This window comes from Mauremys mutica, chromosome 16 (genome assembly GCF_020497125.1).
Source record: "Mauremys mutica isolate MM-2020 ecotype Southern chromosome 16, ASM2049712v1, whole genome shotgun sequence".
Classification (NCBI taxonomy): domain Eukaryota; kingdom Metazoa; phylum Chordata; order Testudines; family Geoemydidae; genus Mauremys; species Mauremys mutica.
The window spans coordinates 17,726,761-17,748,926 of NC_059087.1; the positions used below are offsets into that span (position 1 = coordinate 17,726,761).

At 41.9% G+C, this 22,166-nt stretch overlaps 1 protein-coding gene across 2 annotated transcripts in view; it reads left to right on the forward strand.

The window, feature by feature from the left end:
• PPIL2 (peptidylprolyl isomerase like 2) overlaps positions 1-22,166 on the forward strand; it is a 136,502-nt gene that overhangs the window by 15,344 nt on the left and 98,992 nt on the right. For both annotated transcript variants that reach the window (XM_044990482.1, XM_044990483.1), the window contains exon 6: positions 17,489-17,540. In XM_044990482.1, the coding sequence (XP_044846417.1) occupies positions 17,489-17,540 (52 nt within the window). The remainder of the gene's footprint in view (positions 1-17,488; positions 17,541-22,166) is intronic.

Here is a 22,166-nt window from a genome sequence, read left to right on the forward strand (position 1 = left end):
CTTTCAAGGTCCCTTCCAGTTCTAGGGGATTGGTATATCTCCAATTATTATTATTATTTGCCTCCATCATTTATAGAGGTGTTTAAATATATTAAAAGGTGTTTTTAATTTATAAGGGGGGGGGTCGCACTGAGGGGCTTGCTATGTGAAAGGTGTCACCAGTAAAAAAAAGTTTGAGAGCCACTGTTCTAAACCAATATAGATACGTGAATACAAAAATTGCATAGAGGCACCCCTTTGTCTGAGGAAGCCAAAATCCAAATGAAATCCACAGTAACAAAGGATGATTACAAAAGAATAGCATGAGCATGTAAAAACAAAAATCAGAACGGCTAAGGCACAAGGGACATTAAGGCAATAAGAAGAGGTGCTATAAATACATTAGGAGCAAGAGAAAGATGAAGGCAAGTGTAGGCCCTCTACTTTGTGGGGAAGGAGAGCTGTCAAAACAGAGCGAACAGGTTAAAGAATATTTAGATAACTTAGAAGTATTCAAGTCATCAGGGCACCATAGGGTACTTATTTAACGGGAGCAATTTTGGAACATTAGCAATTATCGTTAAGAACTCATGGAGGATGAGTGACGTCCCAGGGGACTGGAGAAGGGCAAACATGATACCTGTAAGTAAAAAGGGGAACAAAGAGGACCCTGGGAATTATAGACCAGTCAGACTAACTTTGACACCCGGAAAGAAACTGGAACAAATTATTAATCAGTTTGCAAGTACCTAGAGCAGTGGTTTTCAACCTCCCTATATTTGTGGACCCCTAAAAAATTTCAAAAGGAGGTGTGGACCCCATTGGAAATCCTAAACATAATTTGTGGATCCTCGCTGTTCTATGGTAATGACAGCCTTTAACAGATCCTTTAGACAATGTCTGTGGACCCCCAGGGGTCTGCAGACCACAGGTTGAAAACCACTGACTAGAGGATAATAGGGTTCTAAGTAATAGCCAATGTGGATTTAAAAACAAATCATGCCAAACCAACCTAATTTCCTTCTTTGAGTGTGTCACTGGTCTAGTAGATGGAGGGGAGGGGGATAGCAGTGAACATAAGAACAGCCATATTGGGTCAGACCAAAGGTCCATCTAGCCCACTATCCTGTCTTCCGACAGTGGCCAATGCCAGGTGTCCCAGAAGGAATGAACAGAACAGATAATCAAGTGATCCATCCCCTGTTGCCCATTCCCAACTTCTAGCAAACAGAGGTTAGGGACACCATCCCTGCCTATCCTGGCTAATAGCCATTGATGGACCTGTCCTCAATGAATTTATCTAATTCTTTTTTTAACTCTGTTCTAGTCTTGGCTTTCACAACATCCTCTGTCAAAGAGTTCCACAGGTTGACTGTGTGTTGTGTGAAGAAATACTTGCTTTTGTTTGTGTTAAGCCTGCTGCATATTAGGTGACCCCTTGTTCTTATGTTATGAGAAGGAGTAAATAACACTTTATTTACTTTCTCCATACTAATCATGATTTTATAGACCTCTGTCATATGCCCTCTGTGTCGTCTCTTTTCCAAGCTGAAAAGTCCCAATTTTATTAATTTCTCCTCATAGGGAAGCTGTTCCGTACCCCTAATCATTGTTGTTGCTTTTTTCTGAACCTTTTCCAATTCCAATATATCTTTTTTTTTGAGATGAGGTGACCACATCTGCACGCAGTATTCAAGATGTGGGTGTACCATGGGTTTATATAGCGGCAATATGATATTTTCTGTCTTATCGATCCTTTTCTTAATGATAATGCTGTTGCTGCACATTGAGTGGATGTTTTCAGAGACTAATCCACAATGACTCCAGATTTTTCTCTTGAGTGGTAACAGCTAATTTAGACTCCATCATTTTATATGTATAGTTAGGATTATGTTTTCCAATGTGCATCACTTTGCATTTATCAACATTGAATTTAATCTGCCATTTAATTGCCCAGTCACCGAGTTTTATGAGATTCCTTTGTAGCTTTTCGCAGTCTGCTTTGGACTTAACTATCTTGAGTAGTTTCGTATCATCTGCAAATTTTGCCACCTCAGTTTACCCCTTTTTCCAGATTATTTATGAATATGGTGAACAGTACTGGTCCCAGTACAGACTCCCGGGGGACACCACTATTTAGTTCTCTCCATTCTGTATATATCTTGATTATAGCAAGACTTCTGAGACAGTCCCACATCATTCTGGGATGTATTAGCAGGAGTGTTGTAAGCAAGACACAAGAAGTAATTCTTCTGTTCTACTCCGCGCTGATTAGGCCTCAACTGGAGTATTGTGCCCAGTTCTGGGCGGCACATTTCAGGAAAGATGACTTGTTAAGATATAGACAAGCACATTTGAAGGCGAGTTAGCTGGCTGCGTTGTACTCTGATCAGAGTGCCTACAGCCAAACTGTAACTCGACTTGCTAAAATGCAGCTAAAGATGTTAAACTGTGTAGGCATGAAGTCAGTGGTCCCCAAAATTTTAACGTCATGCTGCCCCTCCCCCTTTCCACACGGTCCAGGAGCCACGGTTGAGAGCAGGGCTGCGGCTCCAAGGGGATGCAGACAGGGTAAGAGGGCTGAGGCTGGAGCCATGGCTGGGCCGGGAGCCTGGGGATGGGGCCAGGAATGGCAACGGCCAGGCTGTGAGACCTGTGGGTGGGCCGGAGCAGAGTGGGCCTGGCCTGGAGCCTGCTGTCTTGGGGTCTGGCCCAGACCCTGCTGCAACCCTCAAATGTTCCTCTGCGGACCCCACTTTGGGGACCACTGCATTAAGTGGAGTTTTAGTCGAGTTAAGCTAGTTTGATTGAGCTAACTCAATTGAAATACCACCCTTGTTTCCCTACTTTAGACAAGTCCTGGTCCCTCAATTATTGACCTGCCTCTTAAGAGCTCCATGAAGCAACACAAAGGATTCTGGGGCATACAACTAAAGAGGAACAGTTGCAGGAAGCCGAAGGTCGAGTCACTGGAGGGGAAAGGGGTGGTTGGCTCGGGGTTACTGAGGGGTAAAGGCTGAGAATCCCCCCGGCCTTGTAGGAAAATCACCTTTCTCATTCAAAATAAACTTCTTAGTTCTGTCTGCCCAAAGTCTCGCGTAGCTTAAAAGGATTAATGTTTTTAACTCTCTCACTCTCTTGACCCTTGAGAATATTTTACATAAAATAAATAGGTGGGGTGAGGGATTGAAACGTCTCCAGTACGTGGCTAATATTAATCTGAGAGACTCAGCATCAACAAAAATAAATCCTGGGCATAGGGGTTCTCTAGAAAGACAGACTCATGCTTCCTCCCACTGGGCCTGTCAGCTCTGCTCTCCTAAAAGTGTATCGAGAAGGTGATTGTGGTACACTTCAGTGCCCTGTCTCAGAAGAATGGGGCTGCAGAGAGAGTGCAATTAGTGCCTCCTCAATCATAACGCTGCTGGTGGGTCCAATTTTAAGTCTATGAGCCTTGACAATGTACCTTTTTAATCCATTGTTTGAAAGAAATGTTGAACAACGTGCATATAGTAATGTGATGCCTGGCTGAGCAGGTGGTGTGCAGTCTTGGAGCTGGTGGGGGGTCCCTTGGCTTTGTTACATTCAGCACTTTAATTTCTTTGAAACTTGTACCGTGCGCCTGAATGGGATGAAAATTGTTCCCAGCAGAACCATCTCTGTTCATTTCCTGGTGATAATCGATTGTTTTCAAAGCAACATGAATTTCTGGGGAAACTAACACGAAGGTTTCAAAGTACCTTTTAGCCTCTAATTAAAAAGTGTGAGTGTTGCAGCTGAATTAATTCATTTATATATTTTAAAAAACCCTCATTCATGTTTGCTTCCTATGGTGGTGGATTAGGCACTGGGTCAACGGGGCCTGTGCCTGGGGCCCCGGCCAACCGGGGAGCCCTGGAAAAAATGGGCACCCCTGCACTCTGACCTGCTCTGCATGATGCCTGCTCACGCTAGGGAGCAGGATCAGGGCGCAATGGCCTGCCCCGCTCTGCCTGCCCACCCACCTGGCGCTCCAGCACGGAGGTTTGCCTCGCTCCACCTGCCTGGTGGGTGGAGCGGGGCAAGCCCCCATGCCCTGACCCCATTTCCCTTGCAGGAGCGTGGGCCGGGGGGGAGCGACACACTGCAGGTGGAAGGGATGGGGAGGTGTCCCCACTTGCTCTGGCCCAGGGACCTCACAAAATCTTAATCCGTCCCTGGCTTCTCAGGCCCTTTACAGATTAGATCTTTGCCCTTTATCAAGGGCTTAATAGTTCTTCCAAATGCTAATGGATATTGCTGTGTGCCTTGTTAGGCTATGTCTATGCTACAGACTCTACAGTGGCACAGCTGAGCCACTGTGCCATGTGTAAGGTTTCTTGTGTAGCTGCTCTGTGCTGGCGGGAGAGACCTCTCCTGTTGGCATAATTAAACCACCTCCAGCGAGCGGCGGTAGCATGTCTCCCGCTGACATAGCACTGTCCACACTGGCACTGTTGTGAGTGAAACTTATGTCGGTCACGGGTGGGTTTTTTTGTTTTTGTTTCCCCCCTCACACACACCCCTGACTGACAAAAGTAGACAAAGCCTTAGTTCTGGCTATTATGGAAACATATTTCAGGGTTTTTTTTGCTCAAGTAATTAAAATTCAGTCCATCCCAGAGAAATGAACTGTCTCACTAAATGTGAGAGGCTGGTTTGTCAAATTTAATGGAAGCGATATGAAAAAAGTTTGACTTCGCTGTCTGCGGATATATTCATTGCACACGATATAAAATAATATTTAAAAAAAAATTCTTACTGCTTTTAAAAAACAACCCCTTTGGCTGTTGAAATAGGGGAAATCCTGCTGGAAAAAGATGCAAAAGTTAGGGCAAAGGTGAAACTTCCTTAAACATCTGTGTGTTTTTAAAATCTGTTTATTTTGAGACAGAGAAAAAAAATGGAAAGAATTGACAAGACCAAGTCAAGAAATTAGATCATAAATGATTTAGGCATTGACTCATATCATAGGGCTGGAATCTTGCCGCCTTGTTTTACAGTATTATGGTAAAAGAAACCACATGGTGTAAAAACTGTGAGGAGGGTGTATTGAAGGAATGGCTGCCAAATGTTCAGTGAATTTGTGACAAAGTTTTTACAACTCACTAGACATTAGATTCCACATTTGCCTTTCAAATCAACATTGGACTGAATCTTTCAGAAATGGGCTGTGATAGATGAGTTGCATGGGCCACGTTCATATCTCTTTGAACTCAGTGTTAGACAATAAGACCAGGATAATAACCAAAATTAAAGGGACATTCAACCTTTTTTAATAGGTTGGATGGTATGGATGTCTTGCCTGAGTCTGTGAAGATGACAAGTACCCTTGCTGGTTAAATGAAAGATGATTTTTCTTTTTCATCTTAGTCTGTGTGCGTGGTGTAATAACTTGCTACAATTTACATTTTAATTACATTGCTCCGGATGTGTGTTCAGATAATGGACAGCAACAGCCTTTAATTACCTTTAGGAAGAAAGTCTAGAACAGCTATTACAACTAATTTTGAGTCCCTGGTAAAAGAAAAATTGTTGTCCTGGAAGGTGCTGAAATCCAACCAATTCAGTCTTTGTGAGCAGTCTTAGGGTGTGTAATGGCTACGATTAGACAAGGATTTGGGGTTAAAGGAAATCCCTCTTTACTGAAGCTAGAGTAATACATTTGGTGGGAGTACAAGTAGTTTAGGAAGGCGAGATGCCCGAGCATTTAGCGCTCTTTAGGGCAGGCAGGGACAGTCTTTTTGTTGTGTATAGTGTCTAGTACATTGGAGTACTCCATTCCCTGACTGGACCTCCGAACGCTACTACAACACAGTAATTGTGTTCAGACATACTGTAGGATTTTTAAGGCCTGCCAAGCAAGGCATGGAGCATTGTTAATTCTGTTTTCATGTGGCCTTGGAGATTTTTCCTAAATTGTTCTCATATCCATACAGAACACTCTCTTTCTATGAAGTCCAATAAGCATTGTCAATCTGTCAGTGTTAAAGGAAAATATTATCAGACGGAGAGCCTGTGGAACCTCTTGCACGTAGGCTGCCCATTCCTCCCAGTATGGATCTTTTTTCTGCTCAAGACCTGAAGCATAGTGCTTGAAATCCAAATGATCAAATATGTCCCCTGACAGCATGTGGGAAAGCAGGAACTTCCACTGGCAATGGAATACTTTCTCCCTGGGTACCTGAAAATGGATGATCGCTTCTCAGTAGTGTGGTAGCTTCAGGTTTCATCTGTCTGGAGCCCAGCCAAAGGGATAATCAGAAATTCAGGTCTCCTTTGGAGGATGCTTTTCAAGGATCCATGCTGATGAAGAGGATGGGGCATTTGTGGCCCTAGAATCCAAAATGGATGCCTTTGTTTGTGACTTGTGCAACTTTCAATTGAGTCTTCAAATATTTTGCAGGTGTAAATGTCACACCAGGTGTACCTTTTTACTTTTTTGGTAAACTTGCCAAGGAGGGTCTTTGGAAACTTGGAGCAAAGTCGTTTCTTGGACTGTTTTAGTTCTAATAAAAGACTGTGATGAAAAATACATAGGTTCTCTGCGTGTAGAATAGCTTATTACAAAGTAGAGAACAGTTACCTTTCATGAGGAAGCTGTGTTAGTGGAAGCTTCCCTAAAGAGACTTGGTTTAGGTATGATGTGGCCACACTGTGGCTTTCACATACTTCAGTAAAAGGGAGAAAAGGAGAATGATTATAAGCATATCTGTTCGGCTATATGTTCTGTGTAGGATAGGAAAAAAGGTTCAAAATTATGTACTGGGACTGCTTAAAGATATTGCCAGTGCCTGTTGAGATATGATTGCCAAACTATCTGATTTCGCTTAGTAACTTGCCCTTTGGGTATTTCCAGAAGCGGAGACACTTTCGTAGATAAGAATAAGCCAGGGAGAATGCCTTCTGATAACACTGGTGACTGTCTTCCCTTGGCCTGTGTTTGCAGCAGTGTTTCAGGAGGGAGTGTTGTTTTTTTTTTCCATACTGAGCTGTGAATAGATCTCTGCAGATGTGTTTACAATTGGAGGGGGTAAGAGGCCTCTGGCTCAAATATCTTGAGGATGAACCTGCAGGAACTTGTGGCTATTCTGTGTGCCAAGTTTCACATGAAGCCCTTTTCAGCAAGATAAACTATTTAATATGTAGTGCTTGGACCACATTTTCCTTATTGCCTCATTTGCTTCAGAAATTAGTAAATCTCAGTGAACAATCTAAATGCAATTACATGAATTTTGTGGCAAAAGGTCCAGCTTTAATTTTGCTAGCATGTCCATGCACATCATCTCGGAGTAGTGTCGGGACCCCTGCTATGTTCATTGGAACAGCAGGCGGTCCTCACAAAGCACGCTCTCCCACTTTATTCTTAGTCCTTTTGTAACGCATGCCATGTATCACAACTTCAGGGGAAACTGAGCTGAAATGTGGCTCTGGAAAAGCATCAACAAGGATCATAATGTACAAGGAAATCTTCAACTGTTAAGGAATTATTTTGGATGAATTAACCCTGCCTCTGGTTGTCTTGATCCCCGAATATCTGATGTTTGTGACATATAAGATACCAGTAAGAGACTTAACTGAACTGCCACAAAATGCCTTGAGACTTTAGTGTTAAAACAGAGCTAATAGAAATTGCTTCAAAATTTATACCAAATTGAACATCTCTGGAGGGGGAGGAGAAATTCCCCAAGGGAAAGGTACTGCAAGATTACCACAATACAAATAAATATTTAACTGTCAGTGTCTGGGGGACCAGCATTACGCTAGGTGCTGTACAAACCCAAAATAAGAGTTCCAGCTGTAGCTGAGAAGATGGAGAAGTAATATGAGTGATGTACCCCCACTGCCTCCTGACTGTATCTTGATCCCACCCACCGTACACCCCACATTGCGGACATGACAGACTGTATATGGTATATGCTGTCCAATACCAAAACGCTAATATCCCCCTAAAACCTGTATGTTACCCCCAATGACACAATAACTGACGCTTCAAACACTTTGTATTGTTTATTTTCAAATATTCTCTAATAAACTTTAAATCTCTTCTATTGGACCAACTTCTTTTGGTGAAAGAGACAAGCTTTTGAGCTACACAGAACTGCTCTTCACGTTTGGGAAAGATAGTTTATCACTATTTGTGATAGTGTTTAGAAATAGTGATTTGCAACTTTTCATGGTTGAGCAAAGGTATTAAAAACTATAACAACTTTTTTGCACTGAATCCCTGTTAATCTTGCTCCATGTATCATTCTCTGTACTTTAAATAAACAAAAAAGATGTGACCTGCACACTTTGAATGGATGTGTTGAATTCCCTGTCAGCCCCTTACCTTGGCTTCTGAGGACTTCACTGCTGCAGTTGAAGGCATTGTTTAAAAGATTTGTAGGTATTAAGATGAAAGGGTTTGACCATTCCTTTTAGCTTCCCGTTATTTACTCTTTTTAAATTTGTGTCAAAAGATCACCTTTTTGTGTACAGTAAAACTATTAATATTTTATTTGGCTAATGCTCACAAGTTTGCCAAGCACCCACAGAAACATGTTCAGACATGGATCGTACCCAGAGAACAATCTACATTTGACATGTCATAACTAGTTATGGTCATAAAGAAAATTAATATAAGGAGCAGGAGGATAGAGGGAATGAAGGTGACAGTGATAAGATCACTTGGTTACCAGGCTTAGTAGGCTAGGTCCTTATCTGGAAAATTGTTGTCTTCTTTTTTATTTTAAATATATATAGTTTTTCTCCCCCTCCCCCTGTCTTTCCTCCCCACTCTCACTTCTCATAATGGACATAGATCAGTTACCTGTAGGTTGTTTTTCCTTTCTCTAGGTATGTATATTACAGGTGGTGACACACCTGTAGCTTGCCTGAGTGTATCTATTTTAAAGAGTCATATTTGGTTCCTTGTGATGCAGCCAAAAGGTAAAACTCTGAAAAACACTTTTATTATTTAAATTTACAATGAACAGGGAGGCTAATTAAAAAAAACACAGCAAGGTGCTGATTAAGCTGATCCTGGTCCTCTGGATCTGGGGAATGACAGGTACTTTTGGTATTCAGTAGACTGGCTCTGGACACACAGACACACACACACACACACACACACACACACCCTGTTATTCCTAATGCATTATTTCTCCTAGAGCAAATAAGTATTTGAATTTAGATTTTACAGACTGAACAGATGGTCTTTTTTCCCCCTCCACTTCTTATTTTGGTGGAAGATGGGGTACATTAGATGCATTTTTGTGTTTGTGACACTTGGAAGTCGTGAAACGTTGTAGCCTTAGATGAGATTCAGTATGAGGCTCCCTACGGATCTTCTCTTGTCCAGACTTCACTAAAATTTGAGACGTCAGGCTTTTCAGTACTTCTCTTTCTCTGTATTTTCCATAAACTGTTAGATTTGGCTGTGGATACTTTGTGTCTGGGTTGATAGAAGATCTCAGACTGCATTAAAATTGCAGGTCTAATATTGTACAGTAGAACCTCATAGTTATGAACACCAGAGTTACGAACTGACCAGTCAACCACACACCTCATTGGAACCTGAAGTATGCAATCAGGCAGCAGCAGAGACCAAAAAAAAAAGCAAATACAGTACATTACTGTGTTAAATGTAAATTACTAAAAAAAAAAATAAAGGGAAAGTAGCATTTTTCTTCTGCATAGTAAAGTTTCAAAGCTGTCGGAAGTCAATGTCAGTTGTAAACTTATGAAAGAAGAACTGTAACATTTTGTTGAGAATTATGAACATTTCAGACTTACGAACAACCTCCATTCCCAAGGTGTTTGTAACTCTGAGGTTCTATTGTCCTGTTCATTCTCTTTCCATACATCTTTTATTAACATTCCCTTTGTTATGGTAGTGCTGTTGCCAGATTCTGCGAGTCAAGCAAATCTCTGCAATCCTAAAGGCAGGGCTCTGATTAATGTGGAGTGTCAGTTTAATTAAATATTTACTGTTGGGACTTGATGACCTGGAAGTGGCTAATGAGAGATGCCCCTTTTCACTTCTGAGCCACCAGCCCAAATCTGGAACTACTTTGTAGTGAATGAAAGTCGTTATCAACTAAAGGCTGTTGTTTGACCTGTGGAAATGAATTGATGGTATTGGTCTAGCTCTGAGTGGACCATTGTCCATGTGATTAAAATACTGTCATAGCTGGCAGTCACACCAGGAGTCTCTGCTGAGTACCTGTAGCTTGAATGGGTCTGGACACTGAATTATCTTCTTACTTCTAGACCAGGTGCCTACAAGGCAGCATTGAGGCATACTGGTCAATCTTAATTGGGGTTAGGCGTGCACTTCTGTTTCCCACAGCGTATCTGTTGTGTGTGCTCACTAAAGACTTTTGTCTCCAAGGCTGTCAATGTGGCACCTTTCACCAGCATTAAATTCACTTTAAAATGTTAAGTAGTACTCAGTATGCCTGCTGCTCTGCAATTAAAACTGAAACAGCCAAGCAAAACATCATCTGCATTTTTCTTGAATGTCCAGTGACTGGAAAAGTAGTGTGGTTGCTTCTTGAAGTTCAAAGATGGGGAACTAAGAACAATAGGTTTGTGATCTCTAAAAGAACCTGAAGTGTGTGTAAAGATGCAGGCAGAAATTCAGCAACGGGTATGTAAGACACAAATCCATTTTTATCTTTTGTACCTGTTTCTCTCCCCCCACCCATCTCCAGTATCCCATTCTGGTGATTCTTAGCCTACAGTAGTGCCCAAGTCTCTTCACTACTGCACCTTGTCCATTATGCTACAGGATTTCTGTGACTGGCCAATTCAGGGTCTGATGCTTCTGACTCCTCAGTGACCTTGCCATCAGAGTTGAATTTGCAGAGATTTTTATCCTTGATGGCATCACTCTCTGTTTTTGTCCCTTACTGCCATAGGCTATTAGGTAGATTACTAGGTGACTAACATTTTTTAACATTAACTCAGTTAAGGAATCTGGAAAGTTCTGCATTTAGTAAATAAAACTCTTGCTGCTCCCCACCATCACTATCCATGAGAGGCTGAAGAACAAAGTGAGTCTGTTTTGATTGTTTTTCAGACTGGTATATATCCAGCAGAGTCAAAATCTCATTAGCAACAAGTCTTTAACAGGGGAATGATGAACATGTTGACACGGACCAAAGGGATTCAGAGTGTGTAACTAATTGATGTGCAGGGATTATAGGTCATATCTTCACGATTCACATGCATCAGTGACAAAGGGTGATTTAATTTTAAACAATCAGCATGCTTCATCCAAAAGCTGCCCTTCCACATCCCGGGAGGAATGGATTGTGTCAGCTGACAGACTAGAGAAAACTCTGTGGTGGGGCTTGTTAATGCTTGCTAGAAAGTAGGTCATGGCCAAAAGTAGCCTGACTGGCTTTGTTGGAAGCAATGAATCTGACGAAGTGGGTATTCACCCACGAAAGCTTATGCTCCAATACATTTGTTAGTCTATAAGGTGCCACAGGACTCTGTTGCTTTTTGTTGGAAGCGTGTCTCAAAAAGGGAGAGAATCTGCTGAGGGGAAAGCTCAGATAGTTTTTCCAATCCTCATTGTTTAACAGCTGACATGGTGTCTTAACCCTGCTTTCCAGTATTAGTATATAATTGTATCTTTAAAAGAATACTAGCTTTTATTTCTTCCTGGGAAAATGTTTATGGCATAAATGTAATCTTGGTTGTGAGATTTGGTGATAAATTTAAAATTTCAAACCTGTGCCTTTTTATTAAACTTTGCTTTTTCTTTCCTGAATTCTATTTTCATTGAAGAGTTACTGAGACTTGACAGTAATTTTTGAAGAATATTAGTTTTAGAAACAATTTTGCTTTTCCACCTTATATTTTGCACTTTGGTTCTCTCGTGTGCATTATTACTGATAAGATATGCATGAAAAATAAGTATTTTCCCCCCTTTGAGAACTCATCTGTTCTTGCTTCAGCTTCTCCATCTGAAGTCTAAGTTCTCTGCTTGTGGCATAATGATCATTTCCACAGCAACAAATTGTCCTATCGAAAATAGAAGGCTTTGACTTTTGGTGCTGAATAAGTATAACAGGAGCACATTTAACCCTTATGAAAGACTATCCTGTTTTCAAATAAAATAAAAATTATGAGAATTAAAAATTCAGAAAATATGCTATGGGATCCAAATTATGTCTAAATAGAATGTTCTTTCATACTTTTCAGTGTGACACATGCAGAACTTAAAAAAGCCAACACACTGGAAATACTGCCTTGCTGGCAGGACTTCCCTCCATAACTTTTCCTTGCTCACAGTTTATAAACAGAGGACCAGATCCCACAAACGCTTTCTCAGGCAAGAAACCCCATTTTAAGCAGTGGGGACCATTTGCCTGCCTTAAGGGCCCAGAGCTTTCAAGCTTTGAGGTTTGAAAAGCCTGCTTTGTGTAACGAGCTAGGCCTTTGTTACATTTAGAGGGAAAAGGAAAGATTTGTTAATAGACTTTTGAAAACCAAAAACCTGCTGTTTTGCCCACAACATAACCCCAGCCCTCCTGTATATGTCTGTTTACAGCCTTGTCTTCTCCCCACCTTCTAAATCTAAACAGTGAGTACAAATACCTCCTGTGAGTAACAGGAAGTTGCTTCATGGCTCAGACAGCAGGCAACACTTGCGTGCAAAGCCATTGTCACCTGAGCCTCTGTGACACACCTCTTAGGGTATATCTACATTGCAATAACAGACCCCCCCCTACTGAGTTTCAGAGCCCGAGGCAATTAACTCATGCTCGCATGGCTTGTGCTGTGGGGCTGAGAATTGCAGTGTAGGTGCTCAGGCTGCACCCCCCAGTTCTGAGACCCTCACGGGGAGGGTTCAGGGCTTGGGCTCCAGCCCAACCCCGAACATCTACACTGCAAAGTTTCACCCTGCAGCCCAAGCCCTGTGAGCCCGGGCCACCTGCCGTGCAGCAGGTCTTTTATTGAAGGGTAGGTGCACCCTTAAGATATGTCTACACAGCATTGTGGCGTGAGCCTCTGAGCCTGGGTTGACAGACTTGGGCTAGTGGGGCTTGCACTAGCACTCTAACAACGCTGTGTAGGCAGCACTTGGAAGTTGTAGTTTGAACTGGTGCTTGGGTTCTGAAGCCTAAGGATGGGGATAGGCTTCAGAGCCCGAGCTCCAGCCCAAGCAGCAACTTCAAAGCACTCTCTATTCAGCTATTTTTAGAGCACTAGCATAAGCCCTGCTAGGCTGAATCTGTCAACTGGGCTGGGAGGCTTGCTCCTGCTCAGTCCAAAATGCTGTGTAGACATAACCTCTGAAATGCCTGAACTCCACTAGACCGGTCAGTGAAATGCCAAGCACACTTCTCATACTGCTGCATTGCACTGGCCCCACATTTTAAGGGATCATATACCACTTGTACAGGGAGTACTTGGGGTAGAAGGAGAGGCCAAGCACAATGTACACTTTAGGCATTTAAAAAAAAGCTGATTTCTATACTTTTTGAGAAAGGTGAAACACTATCTGTGCTAACAATGATTAACAGACCCTAGATGGTAATCCCAGTTGGTTCCTCTATGTTCAGACAGGTGCGTCTGAGTTCTTGTATTGCTTTATTTGAGACAGAGTGAGAGTTGTGTTTGTGTGTGGAGGGGAAGAGTTCTTCCACTGGTGCTAGATCAGTGGTTCTCAACCTGTTTATCGTTATGGGCTGCCTTATGCGGCCCAGAATGTGTTACCTGGGCCACCGATTGAGAACCACAGTGCCCCCACACAGACCCCTGGGCCCAGCGCCTCCCACCCGGAGACCCCTCCACAGAGAGGGGTCAGGAGTGGAGCCCTGGGTGGGGGGCCAGGTGGCAGCCTCGACCCTGGACCTGGTTGGGCAGCAGCCCAGACCCTGACCCCCGGGGCTGGCCAGCAGCCCCAATGCTGACCCCAGAGACTGACCCCATTACAAGACCCTTTTTTACAATTGTTTATAACTTTACCAAACTTTAATCATTTGGGTTGAAATTTTCCCTGCCAGGTATTTGCCTCAGGCTGAATTTTATTTTGTGAGTGCTTCAGCCAAAATGGGCTCACTGATTCCAAGAAATTAGGAGAAAATGTTGTTTTGATCCTGAGTGTGTCTTTTTGTTTGTTTTGTTTAAAATAAAATTTAAAAAATTCTGGTGACTTTTTCTTTGGACAACTGTACTGCCCCTAGGCTTTGGAGCAGGGACTTGACATTTGCCAGAGGGTGGCCTTTGTATCAAGGATGTGCCTTTTGCCTTCCCGATGAAAAGCCACCCAAATTTGGCCAAATTGTAAGCCTTTGCAAAATTGCAGTTTGAGCGTGCTCCATAGAGAATCCGTAGATTTTAGGCGCTGAATTTCCTGAAGATTCTGTCTGTGCTGCATGTGCTCCAGCACAGAGCTGAGCCAGACTTCCTCTGAAATTTCTGGTCTCGGTTGCTGTAGGCTGCATCGGGTGCTGGCATCTCAACTGAGAGCAGGGGGACTCTCTTCTGTGCTTCCAGTGCCTCCCCTGCTGCGCCTGGGCAGTGTGGAGGAGGAAGCTACCTGATTTGAATGTAGAAGAGACAAGATCTGGTCCTGTGGTTAGAGCAGACTGGGACAAGGAGTATGAGGGGCAGTCACTGGGACTGAAGTCTGGCGGGAGTAGGTAGGGGAAACCAAGACTGGGAGTCGGTGTGCGGGGAAACTGGGAATGATTGGGCAAAGAAACTAGGAGTAGAAGCCAGTAGGGGGAGTGGGGAACTGAAATCGAATGAGGAATCTTGTAGGGAGGAGACTGGAACTGAGAACCAGTTAATAAGCAAGCTTAATTTTGGCATTGTCTTGAGAGCTTGACTTGCCTACTGTAACAATATTCTTTTAATGTACTTTTTGTGTGGTTAATGTATAACATGAGTGTGAATTAGCCTCTTCCTGATTCTGAGATTTTTGTAATGTAGCACATACTGATCAGTTGGCTACATTCAGTCAGTCACATCTTTTTGTCTTCATATTACAAATGGAGCCATTACCTGGGAATGCAATCAGTAGTGAGGTGTTGTCCCATATTATTTTTGCATGCTGACATAAGGCCTTGCAACATGAGCAACCTTTATCAAGAAATAAATTGTTTACTCGCTCTCATCCAGAAGATGGGACCTGTGGCACTGTACTGTCTCCTAGGATACTGGATGGGAGCCTGAGGCCATGATAGTGCTTCTAAGGACATAGTACATCTTGACTAATAAAATAATGTGCTACAACTTGTGCTAGTGCTGATCGACTCTAGCTGGAAGCAGACTAAAATACTGCAGAAAATGCAGTCAAGTACAACAGTTTGGATCCTAAATCATGGCTAGGGTCTCTGTCTGAGGACTGCCTGTCTTTGAGCTGCAGCAGCTCCTTGCTTTGTTCACAGATGGCCTGCTCTCCTCTTTTGAGAGCAGAGGGAGACGGCATCTCTTTCTAGGTCGTCTTTAAACTGATCGTAACTCAGATTTTTCAATATTTCAAGAGGTGGTGTCTCTATAAAGGAGTGCATCCTTGGATTTAATATTTGGGCTGTTTTGAGCATGTATTTGTGGATCTGTTTTGCAGTAATATCTCTAGGCAGGACAAAGCCATCCAAACACATCAGTTTACATTGTCAACTCTGTAAAGCCCCCTCCATTTCCTCAATAATTTTTTTTCCTAGTAAGAAATCCTACTTTAGATTGGACGTGCAGTCTTTGCCATTGCCATTACTATGCCTTCCTGCAGATGATGTCTGTCTCGCCTGCGAACCACAGCATGTGAACCACCATATTGGATTTGCATCCTCCAATTACTGGGCCGGAGACAACGCTAACAGACTAGCGTGTTCATTCCCTCTCCCATCTTTTCCCTTGTTGGTCTTGCTAGGAAACTAGGCAGATGGTTATCTTTTTGTGGCAGCTAATTAATGCTGTGACTTGACAAAACAATTTGAGAGGCAGCCTAGTATTAAATAAAAAAAAAAGAGCCCAGCTGTTATAGAAGAATGAGCCAGCTGTCATATCTTGTAGTTTTCTGATCAAGGAACATAAGTCTTGAGTTTAGGGGGGGGGGAAATGGTCATGTGACTTTTTATGTAACCACTATACGCCATCAAAATTGAGCCAACAAGTCTCTGCACAAAGCTTATAAAGATGTACAAACAGTAACGAGTAGCGACCTGTCTAGGGATACAAGGAGGAATATAGCTCCCTGCCTCCTTTATTTGTTGATTAATTGATTGTCTGAAAGCAGGACTAGTTGTCTTTTAAAAGGCCTTTGTTGTAGCAGCTCCTAGCAGGAAATCTGGCAGTGACTCAATTTTTCTGACAGCCTGTATGTTTCTCAAACTAGGTTTTTATTATTATTATTTCTGAGGTCCTGACTTAGCTTACAAACCTGTGGTCCATCATGATGCATTGTATTGGTAGGCTTGACACTCTGCAAGTTTCGGGAGGTGGCCGTTTTAGTTTTACTTGCATTACCAATAGCCATTCTTACCCAAATTCTTAGGGTTGTAAGGGCCTGATCCTACGAGGTGCCCTCAGGCCAGTCAAAGGTAGTTGAGGGTGCACTGCACCTGAAAGAGGAAGGCACTCAGCTACAGGATTGGATACTAAGGTCTGATGATCAAACACTCACTTCTGCCCTATTGAAATAAATGGTTCTCTGCGCTGGAGGATCCCTATGCCCATGCAGAGTCCTGTTGATTTCAGTAGGACTTTGCTGCCTTCACAGATCAAATTGCAGGATCAGGGCCTGAGGGACTCCCTGGCAGGTGATGTTAAAAAAAAAAAAAAGTAAAAGTAATGTAATCAGTTCTAGCAGGCCAACTTAATCTTCCCCTTAACTCTAATTCTCAGTCATAAAATCCCTGGAACCCTTGCTACAGTATCAGCGGTATTAAAAATTCTTAATGACCAAAAATGTAAGTTTTTCCTGAGAGTTCACATCACCATTCTTCATTACTTCTGATGTTTTGCTAGTTAGTATGTGGGCTGACGTATAGTCTGTTAAAGCAAAAGATAAGCGATGACAATAAATGTAATTGCAAAAATAGTTTGCTTCCTTTACGCACTCTGGCAGAAATGCCTTTCAGAATTGTCACTTTTAATCATCAAGAATAGCTTTCAATATAATGTATTTGCTGCAAGTTATTGCCTCTCATCTTTTCATGCTAACCCCCTTTTTAATTTGTGCTGAGGCAAAGTATAAATTGAACTATTTAATCTCAGGTTTATTACATTGGTATTATGACAATACTGTATCAAGCTACAATACTGTAATGTGTTTCCCTGTTCTCAAATTCCATAAATATGATTTCTGGGGTTGGCTCTGTCCCCTTTCATTTCCAGAGTTACTGTGATAAAATAACAGGTGGTTTATTATTGATGATGATGCAATCAGTGTAATAACAGGCTTAATTAATGCCAGGGTGTTATTTTATTTCTGAGGTCAGTGTTAGCAGTGATTAATTTTTCCATATTTTATTGTATCCCTTAGAAACTAGATGCCAAATCTCTTGTCAAGCTAAACTTCGCTAAAAACAATGAAGGTGAGTTGGTGCAGTCTTTATTTTTTCTGAACACTTTTACAAACTAGGATTCTCTTATAGCTGTAGGTTCATGTACTAAAGTAACTTGTTACCTTCCATGTAGGATCATAATTTTATTTTTGAGCTCTGTCACTGATCGTTGGAATCAATATGTTCTTCATTAAGGCCCCATTTCTGCCACCCTTACATTGAGTAGTTTCTGTTTCTGAAAGTAATCCCATTTTGTTTTGTGACTGCTTACCGAGTAAGGTACTACATGATGAGAGTTAGAGTTTCTGGAAGGGTGAAATTACATGGTGTGTTATCTTTAGCTGATACCCGCAACTACTAAAGCCAATTTACTACAGGAATCTGAGCCTGTACCTTAACCCTTCACTCTGGCTTACTTCATTATCCTGAGATAATGTGCAACAGAATATAAAAGAATACAGTCTTCATTAATGTTGCAGTGTTACGTCACAGCAGAATTAGAAGCACATTAGCCTGGAAAATGTTAATTTTCCCATGCTAGTTATTCCCCAGCTTCCCATTCAATTCAGTGGAATCGTGTCTGGCTTTTAAAAGACCAAGGGAAAGGGAGATGCTGCCTTTGCTAAGATATAGTAACATTGTGGGAAAGGGAGACTCTCGTGTAGAAGTTGATGGAGCTCATTATAAGTCCATGGGGTGTTGTGACTCAGCAGACTTCACTGATCCTCCTTATCAATCCTCCATGATTTGAACTCCATTTTGAAGACACTGGTAAAATTGGGGGCAAAATGCTCAATAACTCATTTGGCAACTCAAGATAATTGTTTTCTGAGGAACCTGTTCATGGCATTTTCTGAATAACAACCTGTTAGAGAAGAGCCTGTGGTTATGCTTCTGCTGGCTTAAAGATGTAAAATCAAGGATCAATCCAGGACCACCAATAATATAAGGGAGAAAATTATAGTTTTATATATAATACTTTGAATGTTATATGTTCTGATAACTTTACAGCCATTAATTTATGAAACCTCTGTGAAGCAGACAATGATCATCATCTCTTTACTGAGGGGAAAATGTAGGCAACAAGGGCTGTAGGTGTTGGAGATGGGATTAGAATTTAAAAGTTTCTAGCTCCTAAGTCTTTCGCTAAATCCACGAGACCACACCGTCTGTCATAAGAGTTCTATGATTGATAACAGATTTCTTCAGAGTTTTGCATTCAAATGACAAATCTTAATGCCTTTAAAACATTGTCATAATCAGTAAAACATCAACAAATTGATAAAGGTTTTAAAAAACTAATAGCAATTTTTGGATGCACAACTTACTATAGCTCCAGCTCAGTACTTTCTGAAAATCAGGCAGCGTTTGGGGATCTCAAGTTGGACACCCTAAAATGGAGGTCACGTTTTGGCCATTATATTTTCAGCTCACAATTCCGGGCATTTTGCTATACAGCTGCCGTTAACTCGAGTGGGACTAGCTCAACTAAAATGACAAGTTTAGACTATTAAGGAGTCATAATAGAGACTCTTAAGTATAAAGGAGCCATTTCATTATGAACTCTTATTTTTCTCCACTTATAACTTTTTGCAAAACAGTGCCCTTTGAGCTGCAATATTTTATGCTTAATCTCAACCCAAAGGTGAATTTTTAATTTAAATATTACAAGAATTGCAGGCCGAAAAGTAGTGTGGGGAAAAAAAAGTGTGTTTTTAGAGGCATTCTCATCATTTTTTGCTCTCCCATAGTTCAGTAGAATTGCTTTCAAAAAGTCATCCTTGAAATGAATGCATTCCTCCATGGGCAATGTACATGAGACATGCTTAGGTTGTTTCTAAACCTTGTTATGAATATTGTAATTCTTTAACCTTTTTCAGATGAATTCACTTGTACAGGCAAAGATTAGAACATTCTCAGGGGTCCAGGGTATATAATAATGTGCATCATACATCAGAAGTAGGGGTATAACTAAAAAGGCATATGATGTAGGGCTAGGCTCTTCATCCTTAGAATAAGTAATGAAGAAGAGCTCCCCTTCTAGTAGGTATGTGTCTCTGTCCCTGGCTATCTGAGGTGCTCCATCACTGTCACCAAAATCGTTTCCATGCCATGTCCCACCCTGACTGTAAGAAGTCCAGCATGCTGGAATAGGTCGGATACTGGAGCCTGGTTGACTCCACCCTCTGATTTTCCCCAAAAAGAGAGGTTGGAGAGAGGTACCCAGATTTTCAAAAATGACTGGTGATTTTGGGTGCTTCAGTGTTTGGGTGCCCAACCTGAGAGACCCTAGAGGGGCCTGATTTTCAGAGAGTGCACTTTGTGACAGCCAGGTCCCTTTATATGGTGTCTCAGGTAAATCACTAGTATCTCTTGAAAATTTTGTGTGCTGTGGCTATTGACAACTAAATCTTTTAGGTAGGGGATGGTTGCTGGAGGGGCTGGTAATATGGGGGGTGTTTCATTCTGAATGAGAAAGTGGTAAGAGCAAAGCGAGGTCTCTGATCTGCGTACGGAAGGGAGTACATGAGGTTATGGGGCATTAAGGCTGGAGTTGGAGCCGTATAGTAGAATTTCCTCACTTTTTAGAGTGTAAATTTGTAACTAAAGTAATGCCACTTCTTTTGGAGGAGGAATAAATTCTCAGCTTTAACCATGTAATGGCTTTGGGGAATACTGCTAAGAGTTTACATGTGGCTTGGAGAGTCAGTAACCAATGCTTAGTGCATGGGCCCTATTGCTGTGCACTGATTGCAATTTCACTCCTGACATTGCTGGTCAGGATGCAGATTTTGTTTACGGTAGCAGGAACTGACACTAAGAAATACGATGGGGTTGCTCCTCAGAACCAGGTACACTCAGAGGAAAAGAGTCTCAGCATCTGTGAAATGCTCTCTCGTCAGAGCAACTCATTGTACATGAACTACATGAGCTGCCATGGGTGAGAGAGCCCTTGCCATCTGCAAGGGAAAGACTAGTCGCTTTCAGTTAACCCTTCTCTCCTGAGGTTTTGGGTGAACTGGCAAATGTATACTGAAGTGCAGGCTGCTAGCCAAGACTGGTGGAATGGAGGTGGGGGACGGGGAAGCACTTACCACTACTGTGGGATATATGTAGCTAGCTGTATCATTGGTGCGCAAGTGCCAGAGTCCGTGCTAGCAGGCTGAAGCACTGTGAGGCAAGGATCATGTTCTTGTTCTGTGTTAGTACAGTGCTAGCATAGTGGGGTCCTGCTCCACAGCAGGGATGCACAGGCACTAATACAGTACAAATAGTAACAAAGGCAAGCTTACGGTAGCAGTGAACTGTCAAAACAGTCTTTTTTTAAGAAGAGCCCATTGGGTGGTGCTAGATGAAGTAAAAGGCTACAATATGAAAGGAAGAGAATTGATCTTTATTTCTGCCTAACAGTAGGCATTTCTTAAAACATGGCTCATGGAATTTTAACACATGTCCAGGTGTCGGTTCTCCTCTTTCATATAGAAAGTGGGGTGAGACGCGATTACAGGAAAAGCCATGTAATGCTCTGTCTTTATCTGAGCACCTTCCATTCAGATCAAGATGGAGCACTATCTTCATGGAGTGCTCCTCGGTATTAAAGATTAAAGCAGCTGTAGTTTCCTTTATTTTAGGCAACTTGGGGGCAGGCCTCAGGCTCTGGGTAGTTTGCTTGTGTGTCCCTCAATGGGACAAAGTACTGACGCCCCTGCCATAAAACACCTTCTAAATTTGCCTCTGAAGCTTACACATTCTCAAAGGGGATAACTTTCCTTGAGTTTTGGGTAGATTAATAAATAAAAAAATCCCCCAAATTTCTTATCCTTGCTTTTACAAGTCTGAGATTGGAGCACTGTCTCTTGGTGACTAGTGGGTGAATATCTGTAGGACCTTCTCTGTCCTGTCTTGGTGGTGCTTTGAGCTATCTTTATTCAGTTCTCCCTGCTGTTTTTGATTTATCAGATTGTAATTAGTAGGAAAAGAATCAAATGAGCCAAAACTGTTTCCGCATTCCCAATCTAGCAAACTGATTAAGAATTAATAATCATCTTCTAATTGCTTTCTGTTAAGTTTATCCATACATTTTCTTGATCTGTTGGCTTTCATCACTTTCTTTATGTAAGACGTGTTTAATATTTATGCTGACCTTCTTAGGAAAATTTACAGCTCAATTTGAGCTGAAGCCAGGTTCTTTATTGAAAAGTGTGTGCTTAGGTTTAATGGAATTCTGTTTACTGAGATTGAATACGAAGTGTTTCCTTTTCTTACCAGCGGAACCTGCAAAGGGCACCATCTCATCTGCACCTTTGCTGGATATAAACCAAGATATGTTCCTGAGAAGGACGCTGAAAACAGGGGGGTGGGGGTAGTGAGAAGGTACACTCAACAAGAGTGTCTTGGTTATTACGATATTCATATTGTGATACTGGGTAGACACCAACCCCATTATGTGACGTACTATGTTGCTGGCTACTGGATGATAGACTTCAAAGTCCCATTTTTCTCTCTTGATTTATAATTCTTGTAGGTGTCATTCTACTTCACCCACCCACAAATACTAGAGAAACAAAGCATGAATTAAAAAGACCACTAATTGTACACTGAACATGAAAAAGAATGTAAATATTCTTCGCAAAGACAACTAAAGCAACCATTCCA